General features: G+C 45.8%; 1 protein-coding gene across 1 annotated transcript in view; it reads left to right on the top strand.

Moving 5' to 3' along the window:
* LOC122760534 (anosmin-1-like) overlaps positions 1–12,127 on the top strand; it is a gene marked incomplete at its 3' end in the record, with an annotated part of 31,815 nt that extends 19,688 nt beyond the window's left edge. The window contains exons 3-9 of the mRNA XM_044015619.1: positions 1,723–1,785; positions 2,104–2,326; positions 6,388–6,572; positions 7,286–7,415; positions 9,568–9,773; positions 10,909–11,053; positions 11,981–12,127. Of these exons, the coding sequence (XP_043871554.1) occupies positions 1,723–1,785; positions 2,104–2,326; positions 6,388–6,572; positions 7,286–7,415; positions 9,568–9,773; positions 10,909–11,053; positions 11,981–12,127 (1,099 nt within the window). The remainder of the gene's footprint in view (positions 1–1,722; positions 1,786–2,103; positions 2,327–6,387; positions 6,573–7,285; positions 7,416–9,567; positions 9,774–10,908; positions 11,054–11,980) is intronic.
* Between the last annotated feature and the right edge of the window lie 1,187 nt (positions 12,128–13,314).

Genomic DNA, 13,314 nt, shown 5'->3' with positions numbered 1-13,314 from the left:
TGTCATCTTAAACCTCCGAGGTGTTTCAGTGGTTTCACCTGATCAACTCTGCAGGAACTACATTAGCTCCTTTTGGTGCACTCATCCGTCACAGCTCTGGGCTCGCCCTCCAGTGATTTGTCCTCGTCCTTTGTCACTTTTTTTTTTTTTAATAGTGTGATATCTATATAACATTGAAGTAATAAAGAAAATACCCTTTTCCCCAACCTCCTCCACCCCCTCTCCCCGCCTGTACTGAATAGCTGACTGTTAAACACTCAACACCGAGTCCATGCGGGGATCTCGGTTGTCTGAGACGAGGCTGGGCAGCGGAGAGAGCCGAAGCCGAGTGTAATTGGCTCCTGGCAGGCGTGTTGTACGGCCGTGATTGCAGCATGTTCCTCCAGAAGCAAGGTTTATGTTTCATCATGCACCCGTCCACTGCACTCCATAAAAAGCAAATAAACGTTTCACTGGCAATGGCATAATAATGACAGAGCCGGCTAATGAGTGAATCGAAGACTCATAAATAAAGCTCTGGCACCGTGACTGCAATAAGAAATTTCTTACATCATCTCTTGTGTTACAATCTACAGTAGGTGCCCTTATTTAACCACTACCTTTCACAACACTGCAGAATACTGTTTAAAGTCAGACCTCGGTCCGTGGCAGACCTCCACATCGTAACCCCAGCTCTCGCTGAGCAACACGTTGGCCTGTCCCACACAATGAACGCAGGTGAACGTGTTGAAAATGCACCGCTTGGTCTTGTCTTAGTTGTGCAGCTGGTGCAGGAGTCTAAATTGAACGAGTTGACTTTGGCAGGTTTGCGGTTGGTGTGGTTTGGGGCTGCTCCCAGTGCAGCACAGAAGCAGCCTGGCAGCAGTTTGTCTGTTTGACTGAACTTGCTCTTCTCGTTCACACCGGCTCACTTTGGCCAGCGACGAGACCCCGGCTCATTTCTGTCCCATCAGAACACATTCTCTTTCCCTGCGGCGGCGTCTGCCTGATTCTGTTGGACACGCGTGGACTTTTGTGTTTCATTCCCTTAGCTCCTCTGGGGTGAATTGTTGCGTTTATAGCGAGGGGGTTTTACTGGATGGGTGAACTTTCATTCAGAATTTTGTCAAACCATTATGTTTGGCAAAATGACTCTGAGCTGCGCTCACAATGAGGGGTTTCTTTTATCAACGCCCCGTGCCAAGCGCTGAGTAAATTTCTTCCACGTGTTCGAAAAAAAAAGGGAATCCCAAGAACATTAAACCAAGTGTATCATTTATTAAATGCTCTCTGCTCAGTGTGGTAAAGAGAGCGGTATTTAGTGTCAGTGCTAGAGTGTGTCAGGCCCAGACATGAGCAAGAGAAGTGACAGGATGAGGATGAGGCAAATAGGATGGGAGTACTGTTTGAGGAAGAAAGGGAGAGTTTTGAGGCGGCAAGCAAACATCTGTAGGATTCTTGACACAAGAGGCGACTGTGTGCCTGTCTGCTCATAATGCACAACCAGTGTCCCCCAGGTTTCCCCCCACAGAGGATTGTCAGCAAATGTGGGATCTGAGGCTCGCTGCTGTGAACGTGGAAGGGGAAGTGGCTGAGTGAGGTGCCTGTCAGCGAGCCAGCCCCTGAGCACAGAGAGCACCATCTCCACAGCAGCAGCAGCAGCAGCAGCAGCAGCAGCAGCAGCAGCGGCCCCTTTGATGTGGCTGGCCCTTTGAAGAACTGACACCCTTCTCCTTTTCACAGTGCCTGGAGCCCTGCAAGGAATCCTGGGACCTGAAGGAAAACCAGTGCCAGGATTTATGTGAGGTATGTCACTACCACAAATACTGTGGTTGCCTCAGACTTGAGTGTTTTTCAGAGTGAGAGGGAAAATTCAATAAGGGGAAAGTTTAAGAGGAGTGTGAGGTAACTCTGTAATGGCCCCGCTCTCCGTGAGGATCACTCAAAGCTGTTTAATGTACTCCAGTGAGTCATAAGCTGAAATGTAAAGAGGACAGTCCTTGTTAGGTCAGATAACTGTCCACTTGCAGCCATGCAGGTTAGTCTTAAAGAAGTGCGTGACATATATTTTCCATTTTCTTCTCTTCCTCCACCTTCTTGTCACCGATTCCCACACCCCTACAGCCCCTCTTTCCCAAGAAGCACTACGAGTGTCTCACGAGCTGTGAGTTCCTGAAGTCGGTAGAGGGAGTGAAGCAGGGCGACTGTCCCGCCCCTGAGAAGGCCAGCGGCTTCGCGGCAGCCTGCGTGGAGAGCTGCGAGGAGGATGGAGAGTGTTCAGCTGTCAAAAAGTGCTGCTCCAACGGCTGTGGCCACACCTGTCAGCTGCCCAAAAACCTCTACAAAGGTAATGCCAAAGGCGGATTAACCTACATTTTATTATGTCACAGGAAAATATATCTGCCACGGCACGTTGTTCTTAAAAAGTAATAATAATTATTAACTGTGCTGTTAGTGGTGATTAAAATGAATGAAACACCAAACTTTAACTGAACTGAAGCTGATAAATGAGGCATTACATACATGCAATTAAAGCCACTGTACAAATCAACTATGACTGAATACTACTGTATGGTGAGGTGATTATTATGGTATTAAAGTACATTATTATAACATTCCTTCATTAAATTTACAGTAAGTTTTATGTTGTTTGATTCATAAACACCTGTTCCCGCCCTTCACTTTCGTGTGTAACATGTATGAACTTTATAAAATATAAATGAGAACTTACAATCACATTTAGATACTTTAGATACAAATGCAGAATATGCGAGGTGAGACGCTACAAATTGAAGAAAACATTAGAATAGCTTACATTATTAAAATAAACAGTAGTGTTTTACAGAAAACTATGTTGATATACTGACGACAGAGCGTGTCTTATCATTAATACTGTGTGACTTATTGTTATTTATGTGCATGACATTATCTCTTTATTTAATTATTGCCTTTGTTGGATTGAAACAGTTCGTCAGTTGAATGTCACACACTAAAATACTGTTTTCAATGTGTTTAGTTTTTAGTTTTAGGTTTTAAGTTTTAAGTCTCATAAATGGAATGAATTGATCCCCCCCTCTTTCAATTCACCCACACATTCCGCACACTGTTTTCTCCTTTGAATCACAATATATCTGTCTTGAGTTTGGTTGGATGAGCTTGAAGGTTTCATAGACACAGATGTACCCAAGAGTCTTTGCTCCAGTAAAACTGTTTAATAGAGCTGCCCAAGGCCGTGCGATGTTCGGAGTCATTATGTGAGCGAACCAAATGCCACTGAACTCGGAGACGGGAGCTGGGAACTGCATTATATTCGGTATCGGCACACCATTGGTGGCTGCCTGAGGCCATAACAGAGTTGAAGAGATGCTGAAGTGAGAGCAGTGAGTCTAAATTAAGCTTTGAACTGCTACAGTGACTCAGTGGAGCTGTGTATGGTCTGAATCACACTGCAGGGAGTCTAAACATGTCTCACTGTGCATGCTGTATTTAATCCTAAGAGGCAAAAGAGCATGTGATTTGTGAATTTGAGCCTGTGCAGGTATTTCTATTTGATTTGGAAGAAGTCCCGAGAGACTTTGCGGTGCATGCCATACACTAAAGGTGAACAGCATGTTAATCGGGGCAAAGATGAAAGCAGGCGCAACCTTGACGATTTCGACACAGCCACCCAGTCAATGAAAGCCATTCACCACAGTGCGAGACCTTCAGAAATCAAGCGGATTTAGCCCAAACCCCAAGCGCATGGCGGGTCGCCGCCAGCACCACATTTACACTGAGTTAGACTCAGTATTCCGGTGAAAGTCCAGATGGAATTCCTGTCCGGGTCCTCGGTGTTAAAGGTCTAATTAGTTGCTCATGGTTTAAAGAGCGTAATTGTTTCTATGTGTGCACAAGTGTGTGTGTGTGTGTGTGTAGCCTTTGCCGTGATGAGCCATGATGCTGGAAGCCATTAGCAAACACAAGCAGAGAGAAATGGAGCGTTTCCCCCGCCAAGATCACTCTCAGATGTGTGTGTGTGTGTGTGTGTGTGTGTGTGCATGTGCATGTTCAGGTCGGGGGGTGTCCAGCCCGTGTGTACGTCCGTGACACAGAAACACTGCAGTGTACAGTCGACAGGATTTTTGTTTTGTAACACAGGTTGCCGTAATGCATGGTTATAGTGTGGTATTAGAAATAGAGGATGAAAATAAAAACAAAAAACACAAAAAAGGACCTTAATCCATCCATCCGTTCAGTATTGCTTTGTCCTTCACATGAAGGTCGTTGTGTGATAGAGTCAATGACCAGCTGACATTATAGGGAGGTCATACTCTGGTAATAACGCGGTTATAACACTGTTAATAGTGTGTTAATAAGGAGCTCATATTACAGTAATGCCAAATAGTGTCTTAATGAGATAATGCGAATTACCACGTGCTTCCATCTTCACGTTAAATTGCTTTGTGTCTACAGTTTGATAATTACCATATCTGCTGTCTCATGTCATGTCAAGCATGTATTCGTGGAGGTGTGCAGCACCCAGAGTCTTTCTGTGGCTTTCATTTTCACAGCTTTCGCTGTAATCCCTCCAAGGTCTCCGTGTACTGTATCGTCATCCCTTTGAACACACTGCATCTTATATAATGCAACCCAACTTTTCTCAAAAGGTTTTCTGATCAGACGTGGTGCACAGACAGCTCGACACTGTCAAGTGTGAATGGAATGAAAACAAAGGGCATCGACGGGCGGCTGGGCTGGGGGTGGGTAGTTAACGTAAAAAAAAATAAATAAGAAGGTAGATGTCAGTAGGAAGCAAGAATAATATTGACACTGTCAAAACAAGTCAGTTAATTAGTCCATCAGCCAGACTCATTTTTACCTTAATCAGTATTTGTAGTGTTTTACCCCTCGCCCTGTAATTAGAACAGTGGGTATGACAGTATGTGCGTGCCTTTTAACAATTATATTTACGCAGTGGAATTGTTGGCATGATTAAGACATGAATGGACGTTGTGCTCCCGGTCGTGCTTTCGCAGCAGTTACATCATGAGCTGGAGTGAGCGCATGTAGCCATTGAAAAATGAATGCCGTATGATTCTTGGAGCAAATCGTAATCAAAAGCTTTCTTTGGAGCGAGCGCGATGAGAGAAAGTGTATTCTTTTTCCCTCCCAGATATTGCAGAAGAGAGAGCCTTGTGCGTGCATGTGTGTGTGTATTCTGATGTGGACGAGAGTGTGTGTGATTTGTGTTTTGCTTGTGTGACTTTGAGGGAGGATGAGTTAAGACAGAGGGAGAGGAGGAATGCTGCGGTTTCCTTGGTGTTCAATTATTGCTCTGAAAATGCCAAGCGTTTGTTAGTGCGCACAGACACACACACACACACACGCACACACACACTCAGCTGTGGAGCTGTGAAACCACAGCACAATGACCCCCAGCTGTTAGTACGCAGAAAGCTGTTCTCAGCAGGACAAAACAAAGTACTGACTCCATATGCTTGTGGCTCGGGGAAACCTCCTCCTCCTCCTCCTCCCCTCCTCCTCCTCCTCCTCCTCGCAGGATTGTGCATGTACCAATCAATCAATTATACATGGTGTGTATGAAGTGAGAATAGAGATAGAAGTAACTGAAGTGTCCTGCATACAAAACACGGTGTTGATCACGTTGCCATGGGCATGTTTCCATCCGTGTTTATAAAGTCCGAGCAGTGGCGGGCTGCGCAGTAGCGACAGAGGTCCAGCGCAATAGACTGAAGTGCGAGGTGATTTATGGAGGATTGTGGGACATATTCGGCCTCCTCCTGTACTTCGAAACGCACTTTTCCAATCTCCATCTCATTATCACTGTGCCCGATGCTCAATCAACAACTCACTACGTCTCCACTGCAATAAATTCACTTGAGAGAGAGTGTGACTTGGCTGAACATTTGGCTCCGTCCCGCACTTAATAAATCTCTAATTTATTGCACATGGCCACATGGACTTCTTCTGAAGGGCTGAATGTGGAGCGCGGCGATGCAAATGAACTCCACGTATATGTGTGCATATGTTTGCACTCGTGTATATTTTTGTCTGCAGAAGAGAGAGAGAGACGTTATGTATGCCGTGTCACATACCTAAATGCAAACTATGTGTATCATTACCAAGAAGCCCAGCTAATAAAACACATCACTCCGGCCAGGAAACATCACAATCTGTTACAGAAGAAAGACGAAGCTGTTGACCCACAGCGTGTAATAAATCCACTGCAGTGAGGTCATGTCTCATTTTTCAAATCTGTATCTGTTCAGCTCCGGTGGTGTCATTTTCTTTCCATTTGACTTCCACTCATGAGAGGGAAAACAACAAATTTCATGTTGAAGTTCACCTATAATGTTTCACACAGCGGTGACATGAACTCTCGGTGTGCACCCTTGCCTGAACTTGCAGGAGTCCCTCTGAAGCCGAGGAAAGAGCTGGTGTTTTTGGAGCAGCAGTCGGGTCAGCTGGAAATCCGCTGGTCGTCCAAGTTTAACATATCCGTGGAGCCCGTCCTTTATGTGGTGCAGCGCCGCTGGAACTATGGCATCCATCCCAGCGAGGACGATGCCACGGAGTGGCAGACAGTGGCACAGGTAGGATTCAGCACACCATAAAGTTGTTGTACCGGTGATTTAAAAAAGAAAAAAGAAAAGTGTTAGTCTCATTATTTGGTCATCATCAGTCACTACGTTGATAGGATTTTATAGGAAAATGAAGCAAGGAAAGAAATAAATTGTACTAATTGTACCCACATAATGCACTTGGGGGTTAAATGACTTCTACATCTACTGTATGTGTTCAAACAAACTCAAACTGACCCGAGGTGCTTTGTGCAAGGTCCACAGTTCCCACTGGGCTTTGACCTGGAAATAAAAGAAGCTGGTACACAGAAAAAAGCAGAAACAGCATGAATAACAAGATGAAATTCAGACTGGTGGAATCACAAATGTAAAGCTACGTGAAGAATGTAATATTTTGAAGTTAATGGATGACAGGCAGACAGTAGTCCGGTTAAATCGCTATAGCTCAACTCAGCTGTGCACGGAAAAGGTTCTGATGGTTGCATGAGTGACTCTTTCGATCATATTTCTTTACCTCGCTGAAGTTTCACGCGCCGCAGCTGTGAAAGTGCAGCGCCGCACTGACAGACCGTTGCACGCGGTTGCGCATTCCTCATCGTCAGTGTCTTTGAAGGTCTGGCAAAGAGAAACACACACAGATGACTGATGCGGACGCAAACTCACACGGGCTGTGACCCCGGATGAACCTTGACCCCTGTGGTTTGCTAACCCCATCTGTCCCTCAGACCGCAGAGGAGCGAGTCCAACTGGCCGACATCAGAGCCAGCAGATGGTACCAGTTCAGAGTTGCTGCAGTCAATGTCCACGGGACCCGCGGCTTCACTGCACCCAGCAAACACTTCCGCTCCTCCAGAGGTCTGTATGTGTATGCTCTATGTGCATCTGTTTTTATGTGTGTGTGTGTGTGTGTGTGTGTGGTCCTACTTTGTGTGTAAGATCCTGTTTGACACCCGCTGCCCTCCATTTGTTATGGTTAAGACCTTGGAACAGGTGGAGCCTTTGGGAAAGAGCTTTTTAGACCTGCTCTGATTTCTTATTTGACAACACAAACTAAGTGTGTGTAAATATGCCCTCTTCAAGCTTACTTAGCATTTAGCAGTGAAAAGGATCTGTTATGATTTCCCCCCCTGCACCTCTTTAGAGAACAGAACGAGCTGTTGTTTTTTTTTTTTTAGTGATAACCAAATACTTTTTTTAAGATCTACTCCCAAGATGTTCAGCCTCATGGCACCATGTGCGTCCACAAACTAAATATACATTCATCCCGTTTGACTGATGCCGTTCATACGGCTGACCAGTTTATTTAAGTCGTGAATTAAACCTTTTGAATTTGTTTGTTTGCCTTGTTACTGAGTCGCAAATAAGTATTTCCTCCTCACTGTAATCTGTGCGCGCCGCACAGGCGGTTTCTGTTTCCAGTGCCAAGTAGAACTCGGTGTAATGAGGAGTGACTGGGTAGTGCTGAGCATTTTCTCCGTTGTGGTGCAACCAGATCTTCATTTAGGACTTCAAAGGAGGGGTTTCCCCCTCTTTACAGACATATAAAATGTAATATGTCTGAATTAGTCAGGATATTGCAGGTTTCAAATGACTACAAGTGTTGTCTTGCTTCCAGTGGGAGTGATGTAACCAAGGTACACTTCAGATCTTTGCCACAGATTAGTGAACAAGCTCTGATGGTAACAACCAAACTGCCCTCGCCTCCATTTGCAGTGTTAAATGACACTAAATGCCAGCGTTGTCTTGCAGATGTCGTTTGTCCAACGTAGGGCAACTTCGTGTTACAGGTTTCTGATTATAGTATTATGTCTAGATTGTATCTGAGTCGTATCAGACGCAGTGTTTGTTTGACATGTACAATCAGAGCCACGTGCCCTTCAGTGCGCGTATAGAAATGCAGCGGCTGAGGGAGGAGCTGTTGACTTCACTGTATCTGATGTGAAACATAGGAGTGAGAGAGATGGAGTTGGTTACCAGTGGAATTGAAGCTGAAAGTATGAACCACGTTCTGCCAAATACTAAAACGCTGAGCCAAAGAGTGTGCGTGCATGTCTCTGTGCGCATTGACCTGTCCTGTCAATCCAACATCAGGCATCTGCTCCCCTGAGTGTTGTGATGGCAGTCACGCAGACCAAGATACCAGGTGGGAAACGGATTCTGCTGCAGGGAAGGAAACTGATCTCCAATCAGGCCAATCAGTGCCAGAACGCTGATAGATTGATGGGAGCTGTCATGGACTTGATGAGCTCCTGGCGGCTCCATCGTACCATTGTTATTTATATAGTACAGCCATGTCACCTGACTGCAATTTTGCACTATACTATACTTTGTTAGGGCAATTGGTTAGAAACGAATGCTTATTTATCTTGCACAGCCGATGTCAGCTGGTATGGGGAACCGATGTGTTGAATTGTGTTTTTGGATGAGATGAAATGCGTTTCAGGTGGGAGAGGGCAGGGGAGAGGAGAGCCAACTGGGCTGCGGTGTGAATCATTTTCTCATTACAGGCCTATTCCCTCTGGTCTTGTGTTTGGCTTGTGTCCCTACCTGTCCTCCTGCACCGGGCTGACATCAGCAGCAGGCTGGACCACAGCACGTGTACATCCACCAGCTTTACTCTGGACACGCACACACAGACACACACAGACACACACAGACACACACAGACGCACAGGAATGCTGAGTGCGGAGCCAAAGTGAGCAGCATGTGTGTGTTAACCCTGACCTGCACTCTCTGTCCTGCTGAACGCCGTCATAGATGTGACACGACACCTGTCATAACATGTCAGGGCAGATTGTCAATGGAGGACTAATTAGTGTACACAGTGTCACACCGCTCCCCCTCCTCATGTGGTGAACGCTATCTTAGCTTGTAATACATACAACCTGACTCATAGCGCCTTGGCCTAAGATTTCTTACTTACAAGAAAGCAGAGAACGCCTTTGCTGTAATCCCTAAATGTCTGCAGATGTACTCAGATGTTTCTTGCTGCCGCTCCACCTTTAGATCCAGCTGCCCCTCCCAGTCCATCCAGCCTGCGTATCACCAACGTGACAGTGGGTGATGACGGCCTTGTGACAGCTCGCCTCAACTGGACCCTGCCAGAGGAGCCCGATATCCCCGTACATCACTACAAAGTGTTCTGGAGCTGGACGGTCCACACCAAGTCCATGGTGCCGTCCAAGAAGAAAAGGAGAAAGACCTCCAATGGGGTAATCTTCACACACCTGTGACTTGGTCTCGTGTTCTTTCACCGCCTCGTTTTCCTCTTTTAAAAGAGAGACAATAGTCATGCAGTAGGAGTTTCAGCATGTATTTTTCTATCATGTAAGACTATCAGTCACACATAGATTGATGCAATGTGTTCTCTGGTGGTTTGGTTTAGTTTAACCGATGAAAGAACTCAAATGCATCAAGTGTGACAAACAGTCTCCTTCATGGTTCGCGTTTTATCTTAAATTATGTCACGTTGTTTTCTTCAGTTGCTATTTTGGCTCATTCCTCTTATATTTGTGGGTTTATTTATTTATTCATGTTTTACTTATTCTGATACGGATACAAAAAGACAAAAGAAAGTAAAACTGGCTTTTTCTCTGGCCCTTAGTCTGAAGCAACAGTTACACGTGAGCACGTCTACGTTTGATATGACCTTCCAGATAAATGGCATGACAGGACCGTTGACGCAACCAATAAATCACAAGGCTATATGCGTAGCTTAGGAATGACACGGCATTTAAAAAGTTGTTGGAGCTGTCATATATCCAGCAACATGTGGCCTAATAGCACATACCTGTGGCTTGGTATCTGTGAATAACATTTCATTAGAGACTCGAGCTGAAAGACATATTGTCTAGACAGTCCACACACACCTCTATAAAGTCTTCTCCTGAATTAGTTTTTTGAAATGCGGAACAGATGTGGCACTAGGGAGATAGAGGTGGGAGACACCAGACACCTATTGATACATGTACTACTGGTTTCCACTTTGGCACCTTGGGGGTTTGAACGCAGCCTGCTGGTCGCGGAATGTCAAAACACGCACTGTCAATAACAAGAACTCATCAAGCTCACGCTGCTGGTGGAATGCTGGAAGTCAAACACAGCGAGGAAGCCCCGGGAGGTTCTGATAACATGGCTCCCTCACATGATCCTGAAGGCTATCTCTTCACTAGGGTACCTTCCTCGGCTCCACATGTGTTCTTAATAAGCAAGGCTTTCCCACAGGCCCGGGTTGGCCCGGGCTGAGGTGAAGCTGAAGCTATGACTAAGACAGTGATGGGGCTCAAGTGACACTGTGGTGTCTTACACATGCCAACATACCAGTGTCTTTTTTTCCTGTTGTCACAGGCTCAGAGCTGGGTGGATCTGGATGGACTTCAACAAAACAGCAGTTACACTGTGGAGCTGCAGGCTGTCACATACTGGGGACAGGTGCGACTGAAGAGCTCCAAAGCTTCTCTCCACTTCAGTACCTCCCAGAATAACGAATCAGGTAAACACTGGTGCCAAAGCTCACAACTGTAGAACCACGAATGAGATTTGTTTCCTTTTCGAGGGAAGGTCTCGAGAATTGTAGGTTGATTGTTTTTTTGAGGCCAATGTTGTGCATTTTCTCACAAATTCTTGACACACAATTTTCAACGACATGAGAAAGAAAACGGGCGAGCGTTCGACCACAATTACCCTTTACATCACCCCAGTGACTTTTTCATCACCACCTTTGTTAAGTGCAAATGAAGAAATGCAAATAAACCTGAATTTATAGTCAATGTGTTAAACCTGCTATAGCACGTCGCCATTGTTATTGTTAGCATGCTGACATTATATGGAGCTCAAAGTGACGCTTGCACTGCCACACAGGAATTCTAATGGCTGTAGATGGGTAATCTTATTACACGAGTATATTATTTTCCATTTTGGGGAATACATTTAGTCAAATAGAAGATGCGCGGCAGCAGGGATGACGGTGTAATCAGTCAAAAGCAGGTTAATGTACCTCCTGAAATCTAACAAAAATCCTTGTGCAGATCCATGTTGGATTGACTGAATCATCCCGACAAATTTCAGTTTCTACTTGAGAGTTGAATTTTGCCAGATTACAGAATGCAGGAATGGCCGAGGTACGCCGACAACACGTCTGAATTCAGCTGGAGCTCCTGCATGTTTAGGACAGACCGAGCTTCTTCAGTGGTAGGAGTGTGTGTGTCTCTAGAGGGAATTGAACCAATAACCTTGGCAGTGATAGTACTATGTGTGCCCACCATATAACAGCAGGTCTGTGCATAAAGGACATGCTGTAACTGTGATTTCACAAAGATATAATTGTGTGGTTTTTGTTACCAGGCTGGAGAGTTTGCCACAACACAGTCACTACTATGTCTTCGCTACAGCAGCAAACATTTCTCCTTTCTCTTCCCAGTGAAATCGGTGCTCAAGTCGAAGAAGGAGGAGATATCGCCTCTCAGTTCCACCCTGACCAAACGCCCTTCTGGCCCCCTAGAGGTTGGCACACCCTTCTACCAAGATGGCCAGCTGCAGGTCCGTGTCTACTGGAAGAACCGGGGAGGTATGCGCGCCACTTATTGATGAAACACAGGATTAAATGATCACTTGGTTCTGTCCATCAATCACCATGACAAATGTACACCATAATAAAATGTTATGACTGATTCTCAGTTGCTTAAACAACGTCGGATCGCTTTTCTAAACGCGGTATCGGATGGTGTGAATGAAATCAATGAAACAATGTGTCTTTGTGAGCGCTGGGTAATGTGAGCGCGGGGCAAATGGGCGCAGAGCTGCACATGGACTGGTAGAGCGGAGCCACCGTTTAGTCAGGAACAATAAACACAGGGAGCCAGAGCCATGCGATGGGATTTATTGACAGCTGCATTTAATAGATCTTCACCCCCTCTGCATTAGCATTGAAGCGACCCATTTTGTTTTACAAGCCCTGATGTCACTGGGAACAGAAATGGCTGTGGGTTGCAGCACTGCGAGGGGTTAACGCCTATAGGAATGCCTGTCCCAGCGGTGTCCATTCCCCAACCTCTCTGTTAGTACCGGAGTGGAAATATGGAAACCTTGAAAGCCATGCTCTTAGGGTAACCTGTCAAGTCCCATTCACTGCTCTATGTTATGTTACTAATATATGTCATCGCTCGAGCCAAACTCCACATCTTAGAGTCAAGAATGCAAAAAACTGGCTGAAGGAGAGGCCTGGTGAGACACCAACTGCTGAATCAGAGTGAGACAGAGTGAGGGGGAAGAGAGAGTTGGCCCAGAACGGTCTGCAAGGTTGGCGTGGACTCCGTGAGCTGAGTGATGCTGAGGGGGATCAAGCATGGCCGGGGAATCACATTGTTGTAGTGCAGTCTTAATCGTGCTCCGGCTCCTTTCTGTGCCGCTTGTTTGCCGTGCCGGTCTGCTGTGTGTGTGTGTGTGTGTCACTGCCACTCATTAGTGTGAGGGATGACCCTGGCGTTGACTCTGACAACCTGCATTCCACTACTGTAAACATGCAGAAATACAGATGGCCCGGAGAGTTGGAGTTTCTGGACATCTGGATTGTGTGACAGTTTAAAAAAAAAAGGGACAGGTTAACTGAACCGTGATTAAACTCTCACTCATTGTCTCTGTGATCCAAAACAGCCGGGCCTCTGGGCTGACTCCAGCAGACGTAAGAGAATCTTACTGTACACCAGCTCAGATAATGTATCACTGTCTCCCCAGCACACAGACAATAGACAGCAG

Source organism: Solea senegalensis, unplaced genomic scaffold (assembly GCF_019176455.1).
Source record: "Solea senegalensis isolate Sse05_10M unplaced genomic scaffold, IFAPA_SoseM_1 scf7180000013721, whole genome shotgun sequence".
In the NCBI taxonomy this organism is placed as follows: domain Eukaryota; kingdom Metazoa; phylum Chordata; class Actinopteri; order Pleuronectiformes; family Soleidae; genus Solea; species Solea senegalensis.
The sequence above is the reverse complement of the archived record's forward strand: the minus strand, read 5'-3'. Positions and strand labels throughout refer to the sequence as shown.